This window comes from Bos grunniens, chromosome 12 (assembly GCF_055505025.1).
Source record: "Bos grunniens cultivar Pamir isolate PY7600 chromosome 12, Bosgru_T2T1.0, whole genome shotgun sequence".
NCBI lineage: Eukaryota > Metazoa > Chordata > Mammalia > Artiodactyla > Bovidae > Bos > Bos grunniens.
In genome coordinates, this window is record NC_141176.1 from 79,487,215 (window position 1) to 79,511,705 (window position 24,491).

The 24,491-nt window shown below is 40.7% G+C and overlaps 2 protein-coding genes across 6 annotated transcripts in view; one reads left to right on the forward strand and one right to left on the reverse strand.

Annotated features, from left to right (window-relative positions):
• The window catches only part of DNAJC3 (DnaJ heat shock protein family (Hsp40) member C3), a 67,082-nt gene extending 58,162 nt beyond the window's left edge, over positions 1–8,920 (forward strand). Inside the window, exons 10-12 of the mRNA XM_086330285.1 lie at positions 2,501–2,633; positions 3,472–3,620; positions 5,270–8,920. Coding sequence (XP_086186411.1) covers positions 2,501–2,633; positions 3,472–3,620; positions 5,270–5,427 — 440 coding nt within the window. The 3' untranslated portion in view covers positions 5,428–8,920. The remainder of the gene's footprint in view (positions 1–2,500; positions 2,634–3,471; positions 3,621–5,269) is intronic.
• Positions 8,921–13,790: 4,870 nt separating this feature from the next.
• Positions 13,791–24,491, reverse strand: part of UGGT2 (UDP-glucose glycoprotein glucosyltransferase 2) — a 144,479-nt gene continuing 133,778 nt past the window's right edge. For 2 of the 5 annotated variants that reach the window (XM_086330271.1, XM_086330269.1), the window contains exons 37-39: positions 20,865–20,981; positions 16,715–16,841; positions 13,791–14,004 (exon numbers count right to left, since the gene is read on the reverse strand). In XM_086330271.1, coding sequence (XP_086186397.1) covers positions 13,982–14,004; positions 16,715–16,841; positions 20,865–20,981 — 267 coding nt within the window. In that variant the 3' untranslated portion in view covers positions 13,791–13,981. Of the gene's footprint in view, positions 14,005–16,548; positions 16,842–20,864; positions 20,982–24,491 lie in introns of those variants that run through there. The other 3 variants (XM_086330272.1, XM_086330267.1, XM_086330270.1) reach the window with 3 other exon arrangements.

A 24,491-nucleotide genomic window follows, 5' to 3' on the forward strand; every position in this document is an offset into this window, starting at 1 on the left:
GAATAAGCAGGACGTGACACATGTATCGGTGGAGCCCATTGGTGTGGAACTGCCTTTCTGGTGTTTATTCCAGGCTGTTGTGGAGGCCTTTGGTGTCCGGGGGGCCCAGCAGCCACGTCGGAGGCCTTCCACATGCCGTCTGGCACTCTGCAGAGACTGGTTCTTGGGCCTGGCTTGGGGTTAATGCTGCAGCCAGCTGCTCCACATACAGGCGGAGAGGCTGCCCAGCCATTACTTAAGCCACCTCATGAAGTAACCTGATGATTGCCTTAGAGCTCCTCCTGCTTGCTAAATTCAGAATCCTTGGCCAAAGCAAACAGCTTCCAAAATCTTATAGGGCCTCTTTCAGTGTGTGTTTGGATTGCAGTTGTTAGGCTTACTCATTAATCCAATCCTAGTTGCCTTCTCTTCCAGCAATTTGTCACCATTTCTGCTCTGCCGTAGTTTGAGGACTGCTGTGTTTTATATTATTTTTTATTTTTGGAGGGTAGAGGGCAGGAAATTCCTGTGCTTACTCTCTGCCATCTTGATCTGGTGGTTTGCACTCCTCCTTAAGAACTGGGTGAGGGGCATACGGAAGAAAAGAATTTGAGAAGGATGAGTTTTTAGGTTCAGAGGTTAGAAAATTAATTGGCTAATATATAACATACTGTTCTAAGAAATATAATTAAAAATGAGTTATCTAGTTTATGTCCATGGGATGTTTACATCATCCATATTGTTTCTACTTAGTTACCTACCTGTAATCATGTGAATTTGAGGAAACAACCTATTTTTCCTGTACTGTGAAAAATGTATCTATCTTAACTGTTAATAAAATATAGGAGACAGAAGACTGTTTTGGGAAAGCTACTCTGAATATTTAAGAATGAAAACATGTTTTAAATGTAGTTTGCATAAGTAAAAAATTGAGCATACTGAAACATTTTCCTCTTGTGTTAAATTCCAAGTACATTTCCTCACTAGGTTGTGCTGTCAAGTACTGTGGGTATTGCAGGTTAAACCTCACTGCTCTTTATAATGGCTTTGTGTCTATGTACTAAATTGGAAAGGTATTTTGTGATGTCACTGTTAGTTGGCTGTCAGTAATATTAATGTTTCATATTAATATTTAACATTAATGCTTTGAGGCAGGAATGAGGATGAAAGCTTGAAGTGCCCTCCCCCTTGCTCCATGAGTGGAAGGTAGTATTGGTTATTTTTCTTTGTAGTGTAGACTAAATTTGTCCATTTTGCTTGAATGTCTTTCTCATTTTAACCTGCCCCAGGGGCTTTTTTAAATCCCTTCCAGGATTAGCTGTTGCCAAGATGAATGCTCAGGCATGCTATCCATAGAGATGTCTTTCCCATAGTGAAATGCATTTCCATAAAAAAATAGAATTTGAACCCAAAGATCCATTAGAGTTGTCTGTCCAGGGAGGAGAGTGAGAAAAACATGTGTTGGTGTCTCCCCAAACCACCCCCAGATTTGGATTCAGGACACATGGGACTCGGCTCACAATTGTACTCAGGGCTGAGATTTATTCCAGCGAAAGGACACAAACAAGATCAGCAAAGGGAAAAGGCGCATGGGGTGAAATCCAGAGGAAACCAGGTGGGAGATTCGAGCTCTGAAATTGTGCAGGACAAGCCAAATTCCTCAGCATGTGTGAAGTTTGTCTACCAGGGAAGCTCTTTAGAGACCCAGGGCCTTTACTGGGGGCTGGCCAGCCCATACCAAAATGCCAGATGCCCAGAAGATGGTTAGCCCAATCCACATCGTTTAGCTATGGCCAGCTATTCCTATCAGAGAATGTTGGGAACACTACCCAAATCCAACTTGTCAGTCACCAGCTAAGGGCCACCCTCACCCTCAGGGCCTTCTAAGGGTAAGTCTGCTCTGTGTGACCTTAGATACCCAGATGCCTTGTATCGTCTACATATTTAATCTCAAATAAGATGCAGTGTGAATTGGCATCAGCCTTCCCATACCAGGACTGTATATGTATTTGTTCTGATTGGCACTTTAAAAAAAATCAGCTTTGTAATAGTTTGTGTTGAAACCTGTGGGTGAACTGGTCATTCTGCTTTCTGATGGTTCTTCTGGTCCCTTCTAAGCCTTTCAGTCTTCTGAACTGTAGCCCTGCAACTGAGCATGCGGATTGTCTTTGCTGTGTCTTATTTTCCTGTAACAGTCACTCCATTGCTTTGTGTCAGGGCTGAGGTTAAGACAACACACAGCTGTGGGGAAGATAATTTGGGAGGGTGGCCAGGTAAACAAGCAGAGTGGCGATTACTGAATGGGAGTGTAAGCTACCTAATGCAGCCTTAAAAGGATGCCTCGTGTAGTTTTTTTTTCCTCGTGTAGTTTTGAACCAAATGATGAAGGTGATACCACTTCTTAGGCTCTTAGTGATGGCGAGGGAAGGGGTTGGGATGGTGACTTGGTATCACATTTGCAGGGTAAATGTCACAAGTTATAATTCCTTCTAACAGCATTATCTTCAACATATTTTGACAGCTATTCAGGATTATGAAACTGCTCAGGAACACAATGAGAATGATCAGCAGATTCGAGAAGGTCTGGAGAAAGCACAGAGGCTACTGAAACAGTCACAGAGACGAGATTATTACAAAATCTTGGGAGTAAAAAGGTGAATTACTAAAAATTTGCATTATTTTTAATCAACTATTTTAAAGCTAAATGTTGCTCTTTATTCCATGATTCATTTTCTTATGTCAGCTATAAGTTAAACTCTAACAACCTTTAACATCACAAAGTTGTTTTTAATATACTACAGATAAATTTGTTTGATCGAGACTAGGCATGTAATGATGGAGAATTAGTAGTTGGTGACAAAGATAATGCCGCTGGAGCATGAACAGATCCTGGGCCTAGATTTTTTAAGAAAGGTAAAGAGGCAGGAGTGAGCTTTTGTTGGGTGGGGAACAGACGGGTGAGGGGTTGAGGAAAACAAAACTTCTCTAGGCCTAAAGATAACAATGGCACTTTCAGAATCAACTTTGAGGCACAGGGAGAATGTAATGTACTCAGTATGTGCATTTATATTAGACCCACCTTCCCTGAAGAAGGGAACCACTTGTCTGAAACTTTGCTTCTAGGTTTGCCTACTTAAAAAGAACAAATTAGAAAGTGTGCCTCAGTGTTTTTTTTTAATGCCAAGAAGTGAATCATGGTAGTTTGGGAATTCAGAAAATTTCAAAATGCATCAAAGAAGTTTTTAAAAGGGAAAGTTGTAAAGAGAAGGAAGGAGTACTTTAGTTTATTTCTGTTGAGAGCCTAGCATTAGGGAACAAGCATTCAGGGAAGCCTGGCGGCTGTAGTTGTCAGGCAGGGCTCTGCATCAGATGCTCAGTTGGTTATGTTGGCACTGTTCAGAAAACCAGTGGAATCTTCTGGGCTGTCTTTCAGCTCTTTGTGGCAGTGTGTTGGACACTTCTTAAATAATTGTGAATTTTACCACCCCTCAGAAATGCCAAAAAGCAAGAAATCATTAAAGCATACCGAAAATTAGCACTGCAGTGGCACCCAGACAACTTCCAGAACGAAGAAGAAAAGAAAAAAGCTGAGAAGAAGTTCATTGACATAGCAGCTGCTAAAGAAGTCCTCTCCGATCCAGGTAGTGTTTGCCTTCAGGTTTCTGTTCTCCTGAAGCGGCTGCGTCAGTGATGGTGGCTGTTAGCTCTGTTCCTCTGCCGGTCTTAGAGGTGGAAGTGGACGGTGGAGCGCGTGCTGGTGGGGACCCGTGGGGCTGACCTTGGGAGCTGGTGACGGTCCCCGAAGTTCATTTCTGTGTCTGCCCCTGTCAGACTCTGGGTATAGTGGAGACACCACCAAGCGTGGAATCAGGAGGCCTGAGCATGACTCTTAAGGCTGAGCTAAGGTTCTGTTTAAGCAAGCTCCTAGAACTTTTTCTGAGCCTCAGGTTTTTTTCACCTGTGATACGAAAGTACAAGAGGGATACTCTTAGTTTCCTTCCAGAGTCACAGATCAGTGCTGATTTTCACACTGTACTTACAGGAGCTTGATGAGGAAACGGGCTGCCAAGCAGGCATGTGCAGTGGTGGGAGAGGGGCAAATATCCTCACCCTCTGAGAGCGGCTCCCCAGGAATCTTGCCCTGACTCAAGTCAATTGATTACTGGTGATTGATATTAACCCCCAGTTGTTATTTCACCATAAGCTAAAATGACCTGGGTAATAAGAGGGAGACAGTTAAGAAGTGAGGTAATGTTGAACAATCTTTGACACTTCTAGAGGGAATCTCATGTTAAGCTAATAATACTTACTGCTTTTTTGTGGCCATCCTTGTCAGTGGAAGCACAAACTATGACTTTTGAGCTAGACAACTACAACAGAATAGAAGGAAATCACATTTTATGCCCATTTGACAGAGTTTTGAGTTACTACTTACGCTATGGAATTGAAGTTAAATGATGTTTATTCCCAAGTATCTTACAATCCAGTGAGGGCGACAGGACTGACTTAGTATAGTAGGTTACATACTGTTTGTTCTTTTATCTGCAGATACTGACGCCTATGAGCGGCTCTGTCCCCTCAGCCTGTGCAGCGTGGGTCAGGCAGCTATGTCAAGTTGGAGGGTCTCTGGATCTGAGTTCTAGGGGAGCAGGGGGCAGCATGGCATGATGGAGAAAAGAGCTGCATTCTTGCTTACTAAGAGTTCTTTTCTGTCTGTTCTTCCTGTCCTCATTTTAAGGATGAAACAGCTTTTTCTAATCTCTGCTGCCTACCGCATCCTTACTGCCATTTGTCTGCAGTGGCCTCGGTCTCCTCAGGACTGACAGGCACAGCAGTGGAGCTGGCTCCTGGATTGTACAATAAGGCACCTCCCTCCCTCAGGCTTGGGGAGCCTGCCTTCTGGTCAGACTTAACAGTGAGGCCCAGACACTTCATGCGTTGACAAGGTTGCACCTAGCTGACCTCATGTTTGGGGTTAGGATGGGGACAGGGGCTGTTGGATCAGAAAAGCACATGTGACTCTGAGGTCTCATTCTCTGCAATTCCTCATCTCTTCCAGGGAAGAATTTCCTTGGGTGGCTTCTGAGAAGATTTCAGGGGTCTGAATTTCAGTGAATGCCCACTTTGAGCCCTGGCGGGTTTTTCTAGTCTGTTTCTGATGGGGGTGGGGTGGCAGGGAGCCTGGATTTGAACATCAGGCGCAGCTATTTCAACAACTGGGGTGTGTAGCCCCCAGAACCAGCCCCTCCCCGGCAGCAGCTGGGTCTCACCTTGCTGGCTTCTTTTCCAGAAATGAGGAAGAAGTTTGATGACGGAGAAGACCCCCTGGACGCAGAGAGCCAACAAGGAGGTGGCGGCAACCCTTTCCACAGGAGCTGGAACTCATGGCAAGGGTTCAATCCCTTTAGCTCAGGCGGACCTTTTAGATTTAAATTCCACTTCAATTAAACCAGCTGTTTTTCTGCTCCTCTTCCTTCATTTTTTAAAGTTTTAAAACAAACAAAATAACCTTGTTCCGGGATCCTATTGAAAAAGAAAATTCAAATCTTTCAGTTTGTCCACGACCAAAGAGGTGTTCAGAATGGCAGTGTCTGTTCTTATCCATTGCAGACTTGAGGCTGATGGGGGTGAGGGCAGGGAGGCAGGTGGGCTTCTGTTTCTGGCAGAGCAAGATCTTTTATCTTCTACACTGGAGCAGGTGAGATTCTCTTCTTGTTGCATACGTGTCAGCACCTGCGTGTGTAAGGAGGAGCCTGGGCTATCAGCATTCTCCAAGAGGAATGACCCTTCTGAGCTGTATGTTCTTAGGCACAACTTGGCTTCGACTCTGGTCTGTCCGGTCACCTGTCACTATGTTACATTTCCACTTGGCGTTCCCATCTCTCGCTGAGCATGAACGTGGCTGCTGTTGAAGGTGGGCAGAGCCCTTAGAGAACCTGCTACGAATGGCAGGGTGAGGTCTGGTAAATACGTATTTTTTTGTTCAGTACCTGAAGGAGAATACTGAAAACAATGGAAACAGAATTAACTGTAAACCCTACTGGCCCTTTTATTTAATATTAAATACAATGAACTAAAAATATGTAAAATAAGTTCAGATAACATAGCAGTGGTATTTAAATAATATTGCTGTAGTACAGAATTAACAACTGAAGTTGTGAGTTGTACAGCATTTCCTGTAACAGGATTGGCTTAGAATGTAAAGTTGCTCAGTCAACATAGACAGTATGCCATGTCTCCCACTTTTGGTAAGTTCAGCAGCTTCTCTTACGTCCTGGCCTACCTGGCCCGTGGGTGCCCACGTGGGACTGCTTTGAGGTGGGTGTTAAGTAGCAGGCCTGCCCCTTTGCAGACCTTGATGCCTCTGGAAGTTCTGCCAGGAAAGAAACAGGTTTACAGACCTAGTGAGCTCTGGCTGTATGTCCACTATCAAGATAGCATCTCTTTTTGGGATACCTTCTTACTTTTAAGAAAAATGAAACTATTCAGTCTTTATATGCTGGATAATTTTTTCCTTAAAAGAAAAATAAGTGTTAATCTATAACATTAAATATTTATGGATAGGGATTCCATAAAATATTATGGAACTATTGATGCTGCATTTAAAATCTAAGAATTATTTAGATAAAAATTATTACCTTTATTCTAGAAAGGTTTTGTTTTTTTTTTTTGCCTCAGAACATTTTGACAATTTAAGTAGGATGGGCCTAATATACTGACTGCTTTTTGGGAAATCAAGCATCTTCTGAGTTGTTGGGGCTGTCCTACCACTAATATCCACAACAGCCAGCCAAGCACAAATAGTTTCCTTTTACAGTCATTCTGAAACATACTTGGAAAAGTTTTTTAATCTGAGGGACAAAAACAACATAGTTGAGTTGGACAAAACACGTTAAATGCTTTTTGCATCTATTTAGAAGTTTATTTCTTTCCAATAAACAATATGGCATTTTGAAAACTAGCGAACAGCTTGCAGCTTTCCTTCTGTTTTAATGTCTCAAAATTCAAGCCAGTGTGAAAATAATTTCCAAAGGAAATTCATTTTTATTCTTTAATCTTATTACTTCATTAGTTAAATCAGCAATTCTTTTTCACTCCAGTTCTTTCATGTATGATGTCACTGTGAACTCTTTGAAATCTTGCAATGGCCTCTACCTACTTTTACAAGGAAGAATTTTCACAAAGAAATCAGAACAAAGGAAATATCAAACCACCCACCTTCCATTTGGAGGAGAGGATGTAAAGTTGCCAGCAAGGAGGCACCTGAAGGGGTCAGGGTGGCTGGGGTTGGGCCATGTGGGTCACTGTGCTGGGCACCTGTCACTAGCCAACTGCCATCCTGCTACTGAGAGGGTTTGCTCTGTTTTTTCTTCACCTGTGAGAACTATAAATCCCGTTCCTGAAGTCTTACCATGCAGACTTGTCATAAGGGAACTCTGCAGAGTTGCTTGTTTTCAGTGAAGACAGAAGCAGGTATGGTGCCAGGTGCCAACACCGTGGAGAGAAATTCTCTGGATTCTGTTGTTTTTGCTCATGAGTGACGAAAATAACGACTTTTCAGTTCCAGCCTTGAGGGTCATCAGTAGTCTTCTGGAATCCGCCTGACTGGGAAGATGGTCAGGCCCTCCTGCCCTCCACAGTGATAAGAGTGCTGGGAGCGAGAAGGGACAGTTGTCCGTCCTGGCAGCCTGATGCAGGAGCGTCACTCTCTCCAGGCTCTGGTTTGGGGACCACAGGTGCCCGGTAACCTGTGCGGCTCTTTGTGGAAAAGCAAAAGGAGAGGGGCGCCCGGCCTTGAATGTCACATTCCCTTCCTTTTCAGTGAGCTCCAGAAGTGAAGTGTCTCTGGTCGGTAAATGGGTATTTTTCCACAGCAACAAGTGTTAAACACATCAGCCTATAAACATGAAAAAAAGTCTAAAAAGAAACTAAATTAATGTAATACCCATTTCTGAAAGTTTGTGCTTTTTTCCATGGATAAATGAAAACTGGAAAACGACTTCAACAGTTTACTAATATGAATTGGATATAACAGCACTAATTTTAAAACGTTTTGCTCTTTAGGCAGTATTAAAAGTTCAAGTATCAGTATGAAAACAGAACTTTTTGGGACTCTAATAATTGTCAAAACTACCCACCGCTTAAGAGAAAAAGACTATAGTTATAACAGTGTGGAGGTGGGGAGGAAGCTAACAATTTTAAGTTGGCATCATTTTCTATTCATGGTGGAAAAATGAAAGATTTCACCTTTAGAGCATGAAATTGGTCGTAAGTTGTGAAATTTACCATGAAAAAAGGACACAAGATGCCCCTCAGCCAGGTCTCTGCTTCCTTAAAGGGACAGGGCACCCGTGACAGCCCTGTGCAGTTTTCATTGAGGACACATGCGTGGTTAACCTAGAGAAATGCACGCCACTGTGCTGAATGTAGTTGACTTTTCCATATTTATAAAGGAAAGAGGGTGGCAAATGCTGATTTATCAACAATTATTCTAAATCAGATCATTCCCTTTTTGTTAGTAGCAGAGTTTATTCTGTAATTGCAAATGATGTTAATAGGTGGAGATAATTTGATTAATGGATGATCTCATTTGCTGAATGATTTAAGAGTAAAATTAGCCACTGCGTGGCTTCATGTATAGTAAACGGGTTTTGTTTAACACCCTCTGTATTTGAGCCTCTTACCTGCAGTGGAAAGCAGAGCGTAGAGGAGGCAAGAAGTGGAGATGTCTGATGAGTTAAAATATTACTCCTGCTGTTAAGTCTGTAGTTGGTCTGAATGAGACAAAACTAAGTACAACTTAATCCATCTCAATTTAGTGTTTTAATAAATAAGACTCCGGAAATTAATGGAAATGGGTCTCAGACATGTCTACAAATATGGGTACTATTTTTATGCCCGTGTATTTTCACATTTAATAAAAATATTTATGGTCAAATGAGTACTTTTGGCCTTCAGTCTTTTGGAGGAGTCTGTTTTCCAACTTGGCTTTATACATAGTCAGCAACTGAGGTGACAAAGGGCTCTGGCTTGTCATGAGCCGATAGAAGAGCTCAAAAAGTGAAATGATTAAAATCTAGGACAGCGAGGCCTTAATGAGTGACCAGTCCTTCACTTTCAGTACCATTAAAATCTAACTCTTAGGCTGGCTTTGAGGACCTTCCCTTTTATACCATAAGGTGTACATTTCTGTTAAAGTTCTGAAAGGGGGTTGAGTGGACACTGCTGCTTATCTCAAATTTCTAGCTGCAAGCAAAAGTAGCTTTCTTTTTCATATATACCACCTGTTGCAAAAGTAGCTGATCCCCTCCCCCTCCTGCCTTCACACCCAAAGCAGGGTTTCGTGATCTATAAAGAAAAAAAAGTCACTTTAATCTTAAGGTACATAGGTCACACCCTAGAAACCTGCAAACCTCTACCCACAAAGTCGATCCTTTCTTGGGATCAAGAGATCAGCAGCAGAAGAGATGCACATTCATCTGTCACTACCTTATACTAGGGTTCAGTTTCTAATGAGGAGGCGTCTAGGGCTTCCCTGGTGGCTCATTGGTAAAGAATCCACCTACCGATGCAGGAGATAAGGGTTCGATCCCTGGTCAGGGAAGATTCCACATGGCAAGAAGCAACTAAGTCCGTGTGCTGCAACTCCTGAAGCCCTTGCACCCTAGAACCTGTGCCTGCAACAAGAGAACCCACCACAGTGAGAAACCCACGCACTGCAGCTAGAGAGTAGCCCCTGCTTGCCACAACTAGAGAAAAAGCCTGTGCGGCAACGAAGACCCAGCACAGCCAAAAATAAAAAGGCATCCAGCTGACAACTCCGAGGTTGCGGTCTTGTTCAGAACACGTTTCCAACCTTCACTAGGGTCCGTCTACTGGGAGAAGTGCCTCTGATTTAGCTGTTCCAGGGACCGAGCTGCCAGATTTGAAGGCCACTAGCAAAGCGAGTTCCAAGGTCTTCCTGAGGAAGCTGGAGTTATACGTTGTTAAAAAGCACGAGGAAGAAAGCACTGCTTGCAGCATTTCTTAGGGGATTTAAGTTTGTGTTCTTTGCATGCTTCCCTGCTATTCCAGGAGATTTCTATAAGCATAGTGTCTCATTTGTATGTGTGTGTGTATCTGTGTGAAGAGTTTTTTTTTTTTTTTTTAAAAGACTGGTCTTCCTAAACGGATGTGATTTTTCTCTCTGGTGTGAAAGAGTCTTTAAAGATGGCAAAGGATAACTCTTCTAACAACCTTTCACCATCATTACAGTTTTTTAGGGTTTTATTGATACTCCTTCCTATATACCACCTGTTGCAATGTTGTATTTCCTGTAGTGTTTATGCTTTTGTTACCTCAGGTTACAAACACCTCTTAAAAGTGGAAAGACTTCATTCCACAGTTGTACAGTTTTAGGGCAAACAAACTAGCTTCTCTTCCTCCTGGTGGGTCCACACGCAGGGAGCGCCTGTACCATATGGTCTTAGGCCGGGGAAGTTTGTTTTGGACACTGTGCAATGAAAAATGGCATCTTCAGATCCCATATAAGTCTATCTGTTCTTATCCAAGAGCTCTTCCCCAATAATAGTAAGGACAGATGTTATGAATAAACGTAATATTAGGAAACATGCTGGCATAAAAATACCCCCCGAGAGATTCTGGATTAACACCAAGGAGTGTGAGAGTGCTTCACTGCACGTCAGGAAAAAGTCACCAAGCCTCTCCACGTGCTTTACAACCCCCACCGTGTGACCTTGTGCGCCAGGCTCCAGCCCCCCACACCCATCTTCCTTGTCCTCAAAGGAAGAAACCTACCTCCACGCTGGCTCTGCCTGGCTTGCACTTCCTCCTCCTGCACGTTGCATCCAGTGTCACTTCTGCGGGCCTTCTGATGCTTTCCCTTTCCAGCATTTTCATTTGAATATTTAATGCCACTTACACTTGTAACTTCAAAAGGACATGTCAACTGTTACACAACAGGTCATTAAAAATCTGCTGGGTTTGTGCAGGTTAGGAAGACCTAGATTACTGGCCTTTGAACAAAACTGGAAACATTTTTCTGGTAGAAGCAGACCGTGGGAACACAAAGTGAAGTCTATACACCAGTGGTAGGTCTGTTGACTTTTGTATAAAAGTGAGTTTGAGCACAATGCTCTGAGGCTAGACACCACTGTATGGTCAGTTATGTCTACTTCACAATTCATCCTACTCAAGACTGGCACCAAGATTACTCCTTCTCTAGCTCTGCCCCCAGTTTTAAATTGAACATTAGGTTTACCTGAGGCCGTTTCCATTCAAACATTTGGGTTTTGAACCAGTCTTTTAGAATTTAAGGATGAAAAGTTATCCAGATTTTAAGCAAAACCTTTGATTTTAAAGTGAAACCACATAGTACAACTACTGAAGCCCGTGCTCCCTAGAGCCTGTGCTCCCCAAGAGAAGCCCCGACAAGGAGAAGCCCAAGCATATAGAGAGTAGCCCCCACTTGCCACAACTAGAGAAAGCCTACACACAGCATCAAAGACCCCGCACAGCCAGAAATAAATTTTTTAAAAAAGTGAAATCACATCAAACAGGATACAAACCTTATACAGTTGGGCAGGATCACATGACTAAAGTAAAAAACTTAAATGCAAGTAATTATGAACTGTAGGGGACAAGGTATTCTCCAAATCTGAAGTCTATAATCAAAGTTGTTAACAGCAGGTTCTAAGTAGAGACCTCACTCTAGAATTTCTCAGGAACTAGAATTTTACATTTGATACTGGGCTAATAAACTGCAAAGATAATGGGAACAGCTGTCCCATTATCTAACACTTCAAGACTCATTTTTTGAGTGGCTACAGGGTGGGCTGGGTGCCCCTAACCATGTGCTGCCATCACAAAGTTGCCTGCATTTTGAACGTGGATCAATCCGAGTCCTGGTCCTTTGTGCCTCAACTCCTTAACTGCCACCAAAAGTAAGATCTTAACAGATCAATTGATTCTTTGGAAGAGGGTGGTTGCTGTTTAGTTGCTAAGTTGTATTCAACTCTTTGTGGCCCCACAGACTGTAGCCCGCCAGGCTCCTCTGTCCGTGGGATTCTCAAGGCAAGAATACTAGAGTGCATTGCTGTTTGCTTCTCCAGGGGATCTTCCCAACCCAGGGATTGAACCCAGGTCTCCTGCATTGGCAGGTGGATTTTTTACTGCTGAGCCACCAGGGAAGCCCCTTGGAAGAGGGTGGACCCCCTTACTACTGAACAGAAATGGGCAAGAGGGGCTGGGTAGTGACAGATTTTGTGGCACACTTACCACTTGCTCTGTGAACCAGGGATCTGAGACAGATGTCAGAGCCCCTCAATGAATAGTCCTTTCTGTTCTAGGGGGAAGTTAAATGCTACTATCTTCTTTGCTGCTGAATCTCAGAGATTCTCTTAGCCATGCTTTAGTGACTGAAGACAGTCTGACTTGACATACACGTGTTGCCTTGAACGCTATTCATCTGGGTTTCTGACACCTCTCCTGGGCAGTAGCAACTGCATGTTTGGTTGTGTCCCAGGGGCTGGGCCTGGCCCATAGAAGCAACCATTTCTATGGGCAGCTCCCATTTGTATCAAACTACATATTCATACAGAAAAGTCCAATTTTATCTGTAACTCCAGGCTGATGGCCTGTGGTGCTTCCTGGAAGTATTCTATTCTCTCCTTCAAGGAGCTACATTGTTCCCTGTACTTGAGCACTCCCATTTCATCACAGAAAAACCCAAACAAGTAACCAGGGAGGGACGTGGTTACTGGAAAAGGGAGTGAGGTCTTGTGATCTCTTATCAGGAAGAAGGAAGCTGCGAGGAGCTGAGCAGTTATTTTCAAATGTTATGGGCTGTTATCCAATAGAGAAGGGTAGATTTGTTCAGAAGGGTTCAGAGAAACAAGCATAGACCCGTGGTAGACAGCTTCTGGCTCACCATGGAACTCTGCATAGAACTGTCCAAAGACAGAGCAGTCCGGCTCTAGGAGCAGACAGTTCCATATGGCCCTGGAAGCTTCCAGGATGGCATGAGGCTCCACCTGGCAGGGCCTTGGAAGCGGGGCTGACACACTGGCTGGAGGCTAAACTCTATTAACTGTTCCTCAAACCTCACTTATCAACAGGGTCATCCGGAACAATCATGATTTCCCACACTCACCTCAGCCCCAGTGAATCAGCTTCTTCAGAGGACAGGGTCCAAAATGACACAGGTCTTCTCCTGTCCCAAGATCCTATGATTCTAGAGTAGCTGGACAGTTTTTTTGAACATTTACTATTCCTATTCATCTAATATAAAAGAGAAAAGCTGTTTATATTCTTAACTTAGTTTCTATAAAACTAACCAGTTCTTTTTTAAAAAGAATACATACATATCCCATAAGCCCGCGAATATAATTTTATAAAAATAAAAATTAGAACCAGTTAAAAAAAATATAGGATTAAAACATCCTATGGTTTAAGATAAATAAGTGGTTACAGTGTGGCACTACTTTCATTTTAAAACAAATAGTTAAGGTACAAATGGGCTTAATTTTTAAAAATACTATTCAGAGATAACCATACGTCCTTCTTTCTCAGAAGAAAAAAAACACAAAATAGGTCTCTCAAATTTAAATGCATCTTTTGAATAAAGAAATATATAAATAAATACTGCTGGAATATTCAAAGATGTAGATGGTTTGATAAATCTCCATGAGGACCAGCTAGTCAGATATGTTCAACCTGGTTATCTGGCAAAATTATCACTTTAACTGAAGAAAACCCAGTGTTTTATGCAATCAGGAAAGAGGAACCATCTAATTTTAAACACTCAATGGTCATTTCTTACAATATATAACTTAAGTTTATTCAATACATTAAATACATGTTACTTTTAAATAATATAATTTAAATCCAAGAATATGTCACTGATCTTAATGAAACTTTGACAAGTCTTGGAAGTAGTTCCACATTTCCCCAGCAGGTGGCAGATTTCTTGTCATACTTTCTCATCTTCTTACACAAGCCAGTGCTAGAGTTCATCATGTGTCAAAACTGTAGGAGAGGAAAGTATATTTAGCTCTTGAAATCTTAAATATCAAATTAGTTAAACCTCACTGAGGCATGAATTAACATAAAGTGTAGGTGCTCACCGAGGATCTTCCTGTTTGTTAGTTTAGTACCTACTCGCTTCATTAAGTGACAGTGAGAACAGCTCTTTGTACATTATATCTATTGTTGTGTGTTTAAATCGCTCAGTTGTGTCTGACTCTTTGTGACCCTGTGGACTGTAGCCCGCCAGGCTCCTCTGTCCATGGGGATTCTCCAGGAAAGAATACTGGAGATGGTTGCTATGCCCTCCTCCAGGGGATCTTCCCGACCCAGGGATCGAACCCAGGTCAGCCGCATTGCAGGCTGATTCTTTACCAACTGAGCCACCAGGGAAGCCCATGGCATCGATCATATGGGAGCATAACTACTTGCCCTTTTACCCACCTACAAGTGAGCTCCCATGAGTCTATTAGAACAATACTTTATTTATCTTTGTTATCTCCAAGACCTAGCACCCTGATGGTGAAAAATAGATTTCTCAGCAGGTACAAAGTATGCCGTCATTAATGTAATGGAACAACAAAAAGCAGAAGACATATGTGGTCTTTGTCTAAGATGAGCGGGCAGAGCATTCAAACGCGGGAAAAAATACTATATAACTGTGAGAATCAAAGTCAATACCAGTGAAGACTTAAGAGTTCAAAATGTTTTTTTCTCCTGCATCAATGCGCTACACATACTAATGGATTTAAGACACGTGAGAATTCAAAATGATATTTTCCAGGCAGAAATTAACTAAAACACAATTTAAACGGATCCTGTTCCACAATTCCAAATGGCAGACTTTCTCTCTCTCTTCACTAAATTCCACTGGAATTATGCAATCGATCAGTCCTCTATTGTTGGACAGATTCTATTTCATTATTAAAGACAATGTTGTGACAAACATACACACACACACATTTTTGTTTAAATGTAAGTTTCTGATGAACTCATGGATCAAATGGCATGTATTTGAATTTTTATGTATATTACAAAATTTACTTAATTTATACAGCTACTATATGTATGTATATACATGCTTACTTGTCAATACTCTTGCTAGTGCTGGATATTGTTAATCCTTTAACTCTTTCCAATTTGATAAGAGAAACATTTCATCTCAATGTTTCATGCATTTATATTTTATTGTGAGGTAATTATGTGAGTTTTCTTTTCCTCTTTCCTTTTTTAGTTTCTTTTCTTCTCTCCCTCCATCCTGTCTTATCTTTCTCTCCCTTTGAAAACAGTTATGCCACTTACATAATAATCTTTCTCCTGAACTGAAATGGCACCTTTATATTATTAGATTATTAAAAATACTCAGGTGTGTTTAAAATACTGAACTTCTTCAATAGCACACATTGATTTTGTTAAGGAAAACAGAGTCAATATAAAACACAATTTCATGCTTATGTGAGGAAATTCAGCCTCCCTAAAAAGTAAAGTTGAGGACAATAAGAATTATATTCTGAACTACTGGAAAGAATTATGATGAGGATTAATTAGTCTCACCGGTGAAAGTCTTTAACATACTGACTGGAACACAACAGCAGCTCAACACTACTTTTATTAATTTTTTTAAGTTTTATATTTTTAATTTTTTTATATTTTATTTTTAAACTTTACAGTATTGTATTCGTTTTACCATATTATCAACATGAATCCGCCACAGGTATACACGCGCTCCCCATCCTGAACCCTCCTCCCTCCTCCTTCCTCCCTCCCCGTACCATCCCTCTGGGTCATCCCAGTGCACCAGCCCCAAGCATCCAGTATCATGCATCGAACCTGGACTGGCGACTCGTTTCATATATGATATTATACATGTTTCAGTGCCATTCTCCCTAATCATCCCACCCTCTCCCTCTCCCACAGAGTCCAAAAGACTGTTCTATACATCAGTGACTCTTTTGCTGTCTAGTATACAGGGTTATTGTTACCATCTTTTTAAATTCCATATATATGCATTAGTATACTGTATTGGTGTTTTTCTTTCTGGCTAATACTACTTTTAAAAAAGAGCAAAGAACAATAGAGACAGGTACTGACCAGGAAAGGGAATCATGAAGGAATCAAGAAGCTGATATCAGCTTTAAAAGAATATCCAACACACATTTACTGGTGTTAAGGGTTTATGTAGGGTGATAAAATGCTAAGGTAATTTCAGTTTTTTAAATCTAAGAAATGGAAACTAATTCAAACCATCCTCTGGTCTGTGATAAAGGCTATTGGAATAAGGAACCAGCTTCCTATGAGGAAACATACTGTGTGTGTCACTAATTAAGGAGACAGGAGGAAATACTCTATTTGGCTGTGTAAGGCTTTTATTAAACTTCGGGGCTTGGATTTTCATATTTAGGAAATTCAGTGTATCTTAGAGTGTTTCTTTTACTTTTTTTTTTTTTAACCTCTATCTTAGGTCAGGAGACTAATACTATGCTGCTTATCTATGTGATGATATGAAGCTATATCCATAGGGGAATAGATTCTCTATCCATGTTTTAAATTTGTGAACTTAGTCCACACAAAAAGAAAATCTGTAACCATGTCACAGACTTTGGTAAAGAAATTCTGACGTAATCATTTGATAACCATTAAGAAATGATTTTGTAATTATTCTAATTTCACTTAGTGCAACATGTGGTTCATACACAACTGCAGAACAACTCACCTGCATTTTTCTTCTTGTTCTCAAGGTGATTTAACAGTTGCCGTATCTCAGTATCATACTCCACCCATTCTGGGACAATCCTGGCAGCAGCTTTTAGTTTAGGTTCTTTTGTTTTGGGGTTATTGCACTGAAAATATAAATATTAGAATTAGTTTAATAGAGAAAGGATCAACTGAAATGACAAATTGCAGTTTATGTAAGCAGTGTTTAATGCAAACACTCAATCAGAAGTTTAAACAAAAATTTGAAGATTTTCTGATGGTTCATAAGAAGTCTGTCAAACAATTCTATAAAATATTTGGACAAAGAAGCCAATTATATGACCATTCTGTAAAAGAGCACAGCAGACTATATTAATAAATATTTTCTTGCCTTTTCTTTGGACTAAAACCTGGTTTTACATAGTTTTTTTTTCATACATAGAACTAATTGTCAGCCTTTAGAAATGTCTCGAGTTTCTTTGGCAAAAGCGTTTGTCCTCTTTCCTATGCCTCTGTTTTGATTAGCAGCTGTGGTATTAAAATCAGTTAACTGGAATTCATTTGGCAAAATACTGATAGTTGTGAAATTCAGAGTAGCCTATAAATCTCCATGCCTTAAGAATATTTAAGTAGTCTGTTTAAGAGGCACAGTGGAAAAACAATGGACAGGGATCCTCGATCCTCATGGTTCCAATTCTTACTAGCAGTTAGACTTGGACAGTCCCACTTAAACTAGTAGGGAGACCTGTAAACATCACCAAACTGTGTGTGTGCGTATGTGGGCACCAGTGGCAGAACCTGTCTTTTCATTGGCAAACGAGGAAATTAGAACAAGGTTATCCCCAAGGTTCCTCTAATACTTGATCAATTTTAATTAGCAATTGGTTCTACTATGAAGATTCTTGGGAAATTAAGTTTAAAAGGCAAAAAGCAAAGGCAGAGTTTAAGGAGGGTCTGACTCTGGATGTATGTGAAGATACAGCTGACAGTGCTAGTGGGCTGGATGTGAACTGTGAGAAAGAGAGGCATCAAATATGACTCCAGTGTCTTTGGCTTGAGGAATGTAAAGAAAGGTTACAGGAGGAGCACAAACTTCACAGAGCCACACAGGCATCCGTCTGCTCTTCACAAAGCACACTAATAGAGCACGTGTCCTGAAGCTTACTTCTATGTGGCACTTTCTCATGGTAGCCCCAACCTGCTTCATCTTTCATGCCTTATGGGAAAGCTTATTTATGACCCATAAGCCTGGTATCTTAATCCTTTCCTCACCAAATATTTCCAGTTCATTGCATTGTGGATTTTTTCCTACAGTAATGTATTTCTGAAGTAAGTGGGTAACAGGAACTTCTCTGTACAAATTAACTTCACAGATAATGTGTTCTATAAACAAGATAACGGATTTTCTAACTGTGTCAGAAACAAAAAACAAAGTACTATTCTTTCCTTAGCTTATGCTACAATTGTCGATTCTTTACCTGCTAAGCCATTGGGAAGCATAATCTCTATCAGCAGTGCTTCAAGGGGGCAATCATGTCCCACAGGGGAGCTGCGGCCAGGTCTGGAGGTACTTGATGGTTATAACTGGGGGCTGGGGGGCGCTATCGCCATCTAGTGGGTAGAGACCAGGGATGCTGCTAAACATCCTATAATGCACAAGTTGGCCCTCACAACAGAGAACTATAGTTCCTAAGGTCAATAATGCTTTTTCCTCTCCGTTAGGCCATTTCCTGATTTTCCTTTTTAACCTTTCCCCTAAGATGACCAAAAACAGCATGTTCTTTTTTATTTTAAATGTTTCTGTCGAAGAGATGATGTTGTCCACCAAAATCTATGCCACCCATCCATTTTCTCAGTAGACCTACTGCTAGGAAGTGGCTGCCCATCCAGGAATGATGATCCTCAGCTCTTTTTATAACTGGATGTAGACACACAACCAACTGCCACCACAGGGCCAAGGTCTTTAGGATCAGGATGCATCCTCCACCCTTTCTTCTTACCCTCCAGATCAACACTACCCAACAGATATATGATGGAAGCCACAAATGCAGTTTTACATTTTCAAACAGCCAAATTTAAAAAATGTAAAAGGAACAGGTGGAATAAATTTTAACACTGTATTTCCAAAATGTTATCTAGTCAAAATGTAATCAATATAAAAATTAGTAATGAGATATTTTTACATTTTTATTGAGTCTTCAAAATCTGATGTGTTTTATACCTTAGAGCAAACCTCAATTTAGACTGGCAACATTTTAAGTACTTTATGGCTGCCTGTGGGAAGTGGCTGCTATACTGGATGGATCGGCTTCAGATGGACACAGATGATGACAGGACCCTGGAGGATGAAGAAGTCCCAGGATGGATGGAGATTGGTCCCTGAGTCATGATGTACAGGGAAGCCACTCACTGACAGGACACCCACTTGGGCCTGGGTGTACGTGAAACCACAGAAATTTGGGCATTTGCTAGAGTAGCTCATGTTAATTTAAGTACTAAAAATCCCAAGGAGACTTATGTCAACTAACGGATGAGTCACATTCTTATGTGACACAACCTTAACACGGTAATGTCCTTATCCACTCTTTAGAAATTTCCCTTGTTTTTTTCCTGACCGATGACCACTTGTTTCTGCTACATTCTATCACCTATGATTGCAATCTAATTATATTTTGGCATGCTACTTTCTATACATATCTGGTAAAACATCCCTTTATTTTGTTATCCAGTCTTATTTTGTTAAAAACTATGAGGTCTAAAATTTTGACAGTTTGTTCTTCAAAGAAGATCTTGTGTACAAGAAGATCTTGTACACAATTATTCTAAACTTATATCACCACAGAAAAATATGGTCAGGAAAAAAATGATAGTATCTTGTACTACTAGAGAAAATATACAGTACTGGAATATAATGTCTACATATGGACAAGAAATCAACTAGTTTAAAATATTTCATGTCTAGATTTAAACTGTGTAGCATAAACTGCTTACAATGAAAATCTAAGAAAAAAATTTCTCAAAAATAATGAATAAAAAGACGTATAGGATAATTTAAGTATTGCCAGAGAAGGCAATGGCACCCCACTCCAGTACTCTTGCCTGGAAAATCCCATGGATGGAGGAGCCTGGTAGGCTATAGTCCATGGAGTCGCTGAGTCAGGCATGACTGAGTGACTTCACTTTCACATTCATGCATTGGAGAAGGAAATGGCAACCCACTCCAGTGTTCTTGCCTGGAGAGTCCCAGGGATGGCAGAGCTGGTGGGCTGCCGTCTATGGGGTCGCACAGAGTCGGACATGACTGAAGCGAGTTAGCAGTAGCAGCAGCAAGTAGCTGGAATTATTCTGGCTGTCTTTATTTGGGGAAATTATTGGCATAAGAACTAAACTGATGATATGTTAAGATGATAACTCATCATATGTTTAGTTTATGACATTTCAGCCAGTTGATGGCCTTTCTTTGAAAAGGCCTTGCGCAGAAAAGAACGCAGCAGGCTGCTATTAACACAGAGGCTGCTATTCTGAGAGGCCTGTGCTTACAAGGCTGGCCCTTGGCTGGCTTCTGGGAACTTGGGTTTCAGGCGTGTTCCCAGCATTCCCTGATAAGAACAGTTCACTGTGCCTAAACTGTGCAAACTTGTAATTTATGCTGACCACCTGCCTTTTTTCTAGATATGGGGAATTTTGGCACGTGCCAGGCTGAGGGGTTGCTTACATGACCAGCTCCCAATAAGAATTTGGGCACTGGCTTTCTGGTAAGCTTCCCTGATAGACCACATTTCACACATGGTGGTGTACTTCTTGGAGCTTAAGGAATGAGGGTTGTCCCAGGTAACTTCACAGGGAGAGGACTCTTGGAGGCTTGGATCTGGTTTTCTCTGAACTTCACCCCATGCGCCTTTTCCTTCTGCTGATTTCACTTTGTATTCTCTCACTGTAATATTTCCATAGCCATGAAATATTCTGAGTCCTAAGAGTCCTCTTATCAAATCATCAAACCTGGGGTGGTCTTGGGAGCCCCTGATACAGCCCTATACCTGCCAACGTAGGTAAATAAAACAGTAAATTACAGACTGAGCCACAGGGTGCCATGCCATTTGTAAAACAGAAAATACTTCTATTGGAACATTTTCATATCTGCTTATACAAAGGAAAATGCAAACACTCACCAGATCAATTGTTTTGGCTCTTTTCTTGGATTCATCATCACACCAGGTTTCACACCACAACCATTCTTGGGGAAGAGACTTGATGGCAACTTGGTAAATCATATTATTGGGAAGATCCTATTAGAAAAAGAATGATTTCAACACAGAGGAATTTCAATTAGAGTGGAAGAAGTTGAAGCTGTCATTTAGATTATAAATGGATTCTATAAAACATACCCAAATCTGAGATATGGTCATATTTTTAAGCTTTAAATACTTAATTTGACCCAATGGTCTCATATCGTGAATGAACCTGTGCACTGGGAGGAAGCACACACCTGCTCTGGACTTTACTCCTGCACTGCGGGTGAAGAGGGGGGCCCAGAACCCACCTTTGCAATTCCCTTTCTACTTCCAACTGCCTTGAAACACCAGGATTAATCACTTACACCGTATCTTACTGGTTATGTGGTCACCACCACACTCTCCAGATTCTGAGGTGACTTTTCAGTTCCCTATCAGGAAACTTCTGCACACTCACAGCTTTCTAAGCAAAGACTGCTGGTACCTGGGTAAAAGGATGTTTAAATGGCAAATGAACCTATTAAGTTAAAGACAGATCTCTGGAGACATCAAGAGACCCTTTTCGCAGAGGTATCTGTTTATACGTCAAGGGTTGTAGAGCCCGTCCCTATGTGTCCCCAGAGAGTATCTGTTTGCATTCCGGAGCAAAGGGCATGTTTCCTCTCTCTCCCAGAGGGCACCAGGGGTACTTGTGTTGGATGTCCCATCTAAGGTCCAAGATTTATAATTTTAGGGTTCTTCTCACAGCACTCCTATTAATCATAATACTGAAAGTCCTAGCCGATGCAACATGATAGGAAAAGGAAATATAAACCAGTATACAGATTGGAAAGGAAGCGATAAAACTGTCTTTGTTTGACGATGACAAGAATCAATAGCAAACTCCTGCAATGAATAAGCAATTGTAACAAGGTTTCAGGATACAAGGTTAATATACAGAAAGTCAAGTGCTATATACCAGCAATGAACAAGTCGAATTTAAAATTGAAAGCATACCATCATTTACATTAGCACAATCTACCCACCACCCCAAAACCCCACCAAACAAACCCAGGTAAAAATGTAAAAGAATGTTCCTCTACATAAGGAAAACTAAAATTCTGATGAAAGAAACTTCAGGACATCTAAATAGATGGAGAGGTATTTCATATTCACAGATAGAAAGTCGGACATGACTGAGCAACTTCACTTTCACTTTTCACTTCCATGCGTTGGCGGAGGAAATGGCAACCCACTCCAGTGTTCTTGCCTGGAGAATCCCAGGGACGGCGGGGCCTGGTGGGCTGCTGTCTATGGGGTCGCACAGAGTCGGACACGACTGAAGTGACTTAGCAGCAGCAGCAGCAATACTGGTATGATGTCAGTTCTTTCCAACTCAATTTATAAATTCAACACAATCCTAATCAAAGTCCCAGAAAGTTATTTTGTGGATATCAACTGATTCTAAAGTTTACATAGAAGCCCAGAATAGCCAACCCAAGGTTGAAGAAGAATAACAAACAGGATGATAATACTGAATTTGAAAATCTTCATATAAATTCTCTAGTTAATTAAAACATGGAGATTTGTAAAATAATAGACAAACACAGCAATGGAACAGAATAGAGCCCAGAAATATGAGAATTCTTTGTACTTTCTACTCATTTTTTTCCCTGTAAGTCTAACACTGCTCTAAAAAAGTCTTATCAATTAAACAAAAATAAAAGTTTGACTATTCCTTCTTTGAATCCCCTTTTCCTGGAAATCCATTCTTTAAATCCTTAAATAACCGGGTCTGTCATCTTAGCCACTTTCTCCCGTCATACTCCCACTCTCTGACTACCTCTAGATTTTCAGCTTACACCATCAAGTACTCAGATATCAACATCCTTCAATCCCCTGAGACCTGATCGCACCACTGTTTCACTGTCATTTATCCTTGATGTCTTCACTCTCCTTTCTTCAATTTCCATGGTTAATCCTTATATTTAATCCCTTGAATAGATTCTCAACTGTCTTACCCTTCTCTCATTTAGTTGGATATGTCTGGCAAAATAGTTCTGGTTAAATCCAAACTCTGACCTGCCCCCATCTAAACATGGCTGGCAAAACACACAGACACATACCCTACACTCTTTTGCATTCTCATCAGCAGTGTACGACGGTTCCAATTTCTCCATATCCTTGCCAATGCTGTTATGGACCATCTTTTTATTATAGCTATTCCAGTGAGTATGACGTGGTATCTTGTAGTTTTAATGCAGTACCTAGTGACCAATGATGCTGAGCATGTTTTCATGCATTTACTGGCCACTTGTGTACCTTCTGTGGAAAAATATCTATTTAAATCCTTTGAGTATTCAAAAGATTGGTTGTCTTTTTGTTATTAAATTATGAATCCTTTATATGTTCTGGATACTAGTCCCTTATCAGATATATGATTTCAAGTATTTCCTTCCATTCTGTGGGTTGTCTTTTTCACTTTGTGTTCTTTCATGAACAAAGTTTTTAATTTTGATGCAGTCCTATCTGTTTTTTCTTTAGTTGCTTATACTTGTTTCATACCTAAGAAACCACTGCCTAATCCAAAGTTAGAAAGATTTATGTCAATACTTTGTAAGAGTTTTACACTTCATCTTCTCACGTTCAGGCATTTGATCCATTCTGAGTTAAGTTTTTGTATATGGTGTATGGTGTTAGGAAGGGGTCCAATTCATTCTTTGCAGGTAGATATCTTATTGTTCTAACACCTTTGTTGAAAAAAACTATTGTTTCTCCTTTAAATTATCCTGGTATGCTTGTCAAAAATCTAGTGAGCATAGATACATGGACTCTCAGTTTATTTCTGGACTCTCAATTCTATACCATTGATTTATATGTCTAACCTTATGTCAGTCCACTCACTGTACATATTTAAAGGGTACAATTTGATAAGTTTCACATATTAAATATTCCTGACACTATGACCACAATCAAGCTCATTGAATATATACATAACCCCCAAGTGTCTTGTGCCTTTTTGCAATCCTTCTGGGCTGTCCTTTCTACATACACCTAAGCCAGTTCTTGGGCAAACATGAACTGCTTTTTGTCCAAGTGGATTGGTTTACATTTTCTAGAATTTTATATAAACAGAATCACACAATATGTATATTTTTGGCCTGGCTTGTTTAATTAGATCAGCATAATTTTTAGATTCATCAAAGTTGTTATGTATATGATGAATAATTCCACCCTTTTTACTGTTCAGTAAATATACCTTTTTACCATTGAATAAAATCTTTTTTATTCAATCTGGTTTTGATTGATATCAGGGTTTGTGGCAGGAAGCTTCTGACATGGCCGCCAGTGATCCTTGCCTCACAGTACTCATGCTCTTGTGCAAGTATTCCTCCTAGAGTGTGGCTGGACCCACTGACTTCCTTCTAACAACAGAACATGCAAACGTAATGGCATGTCACTTTTCTGAAGAGTGTGTGGAAAACTGATATTATTTCTTTCTTTAATACTGGGTAGAATTTCATGTAAGTTTGGTAGAAATTAGAAGCTATCTGGGCCTGGAAAGTTGTGCTAAATTCAATTTCT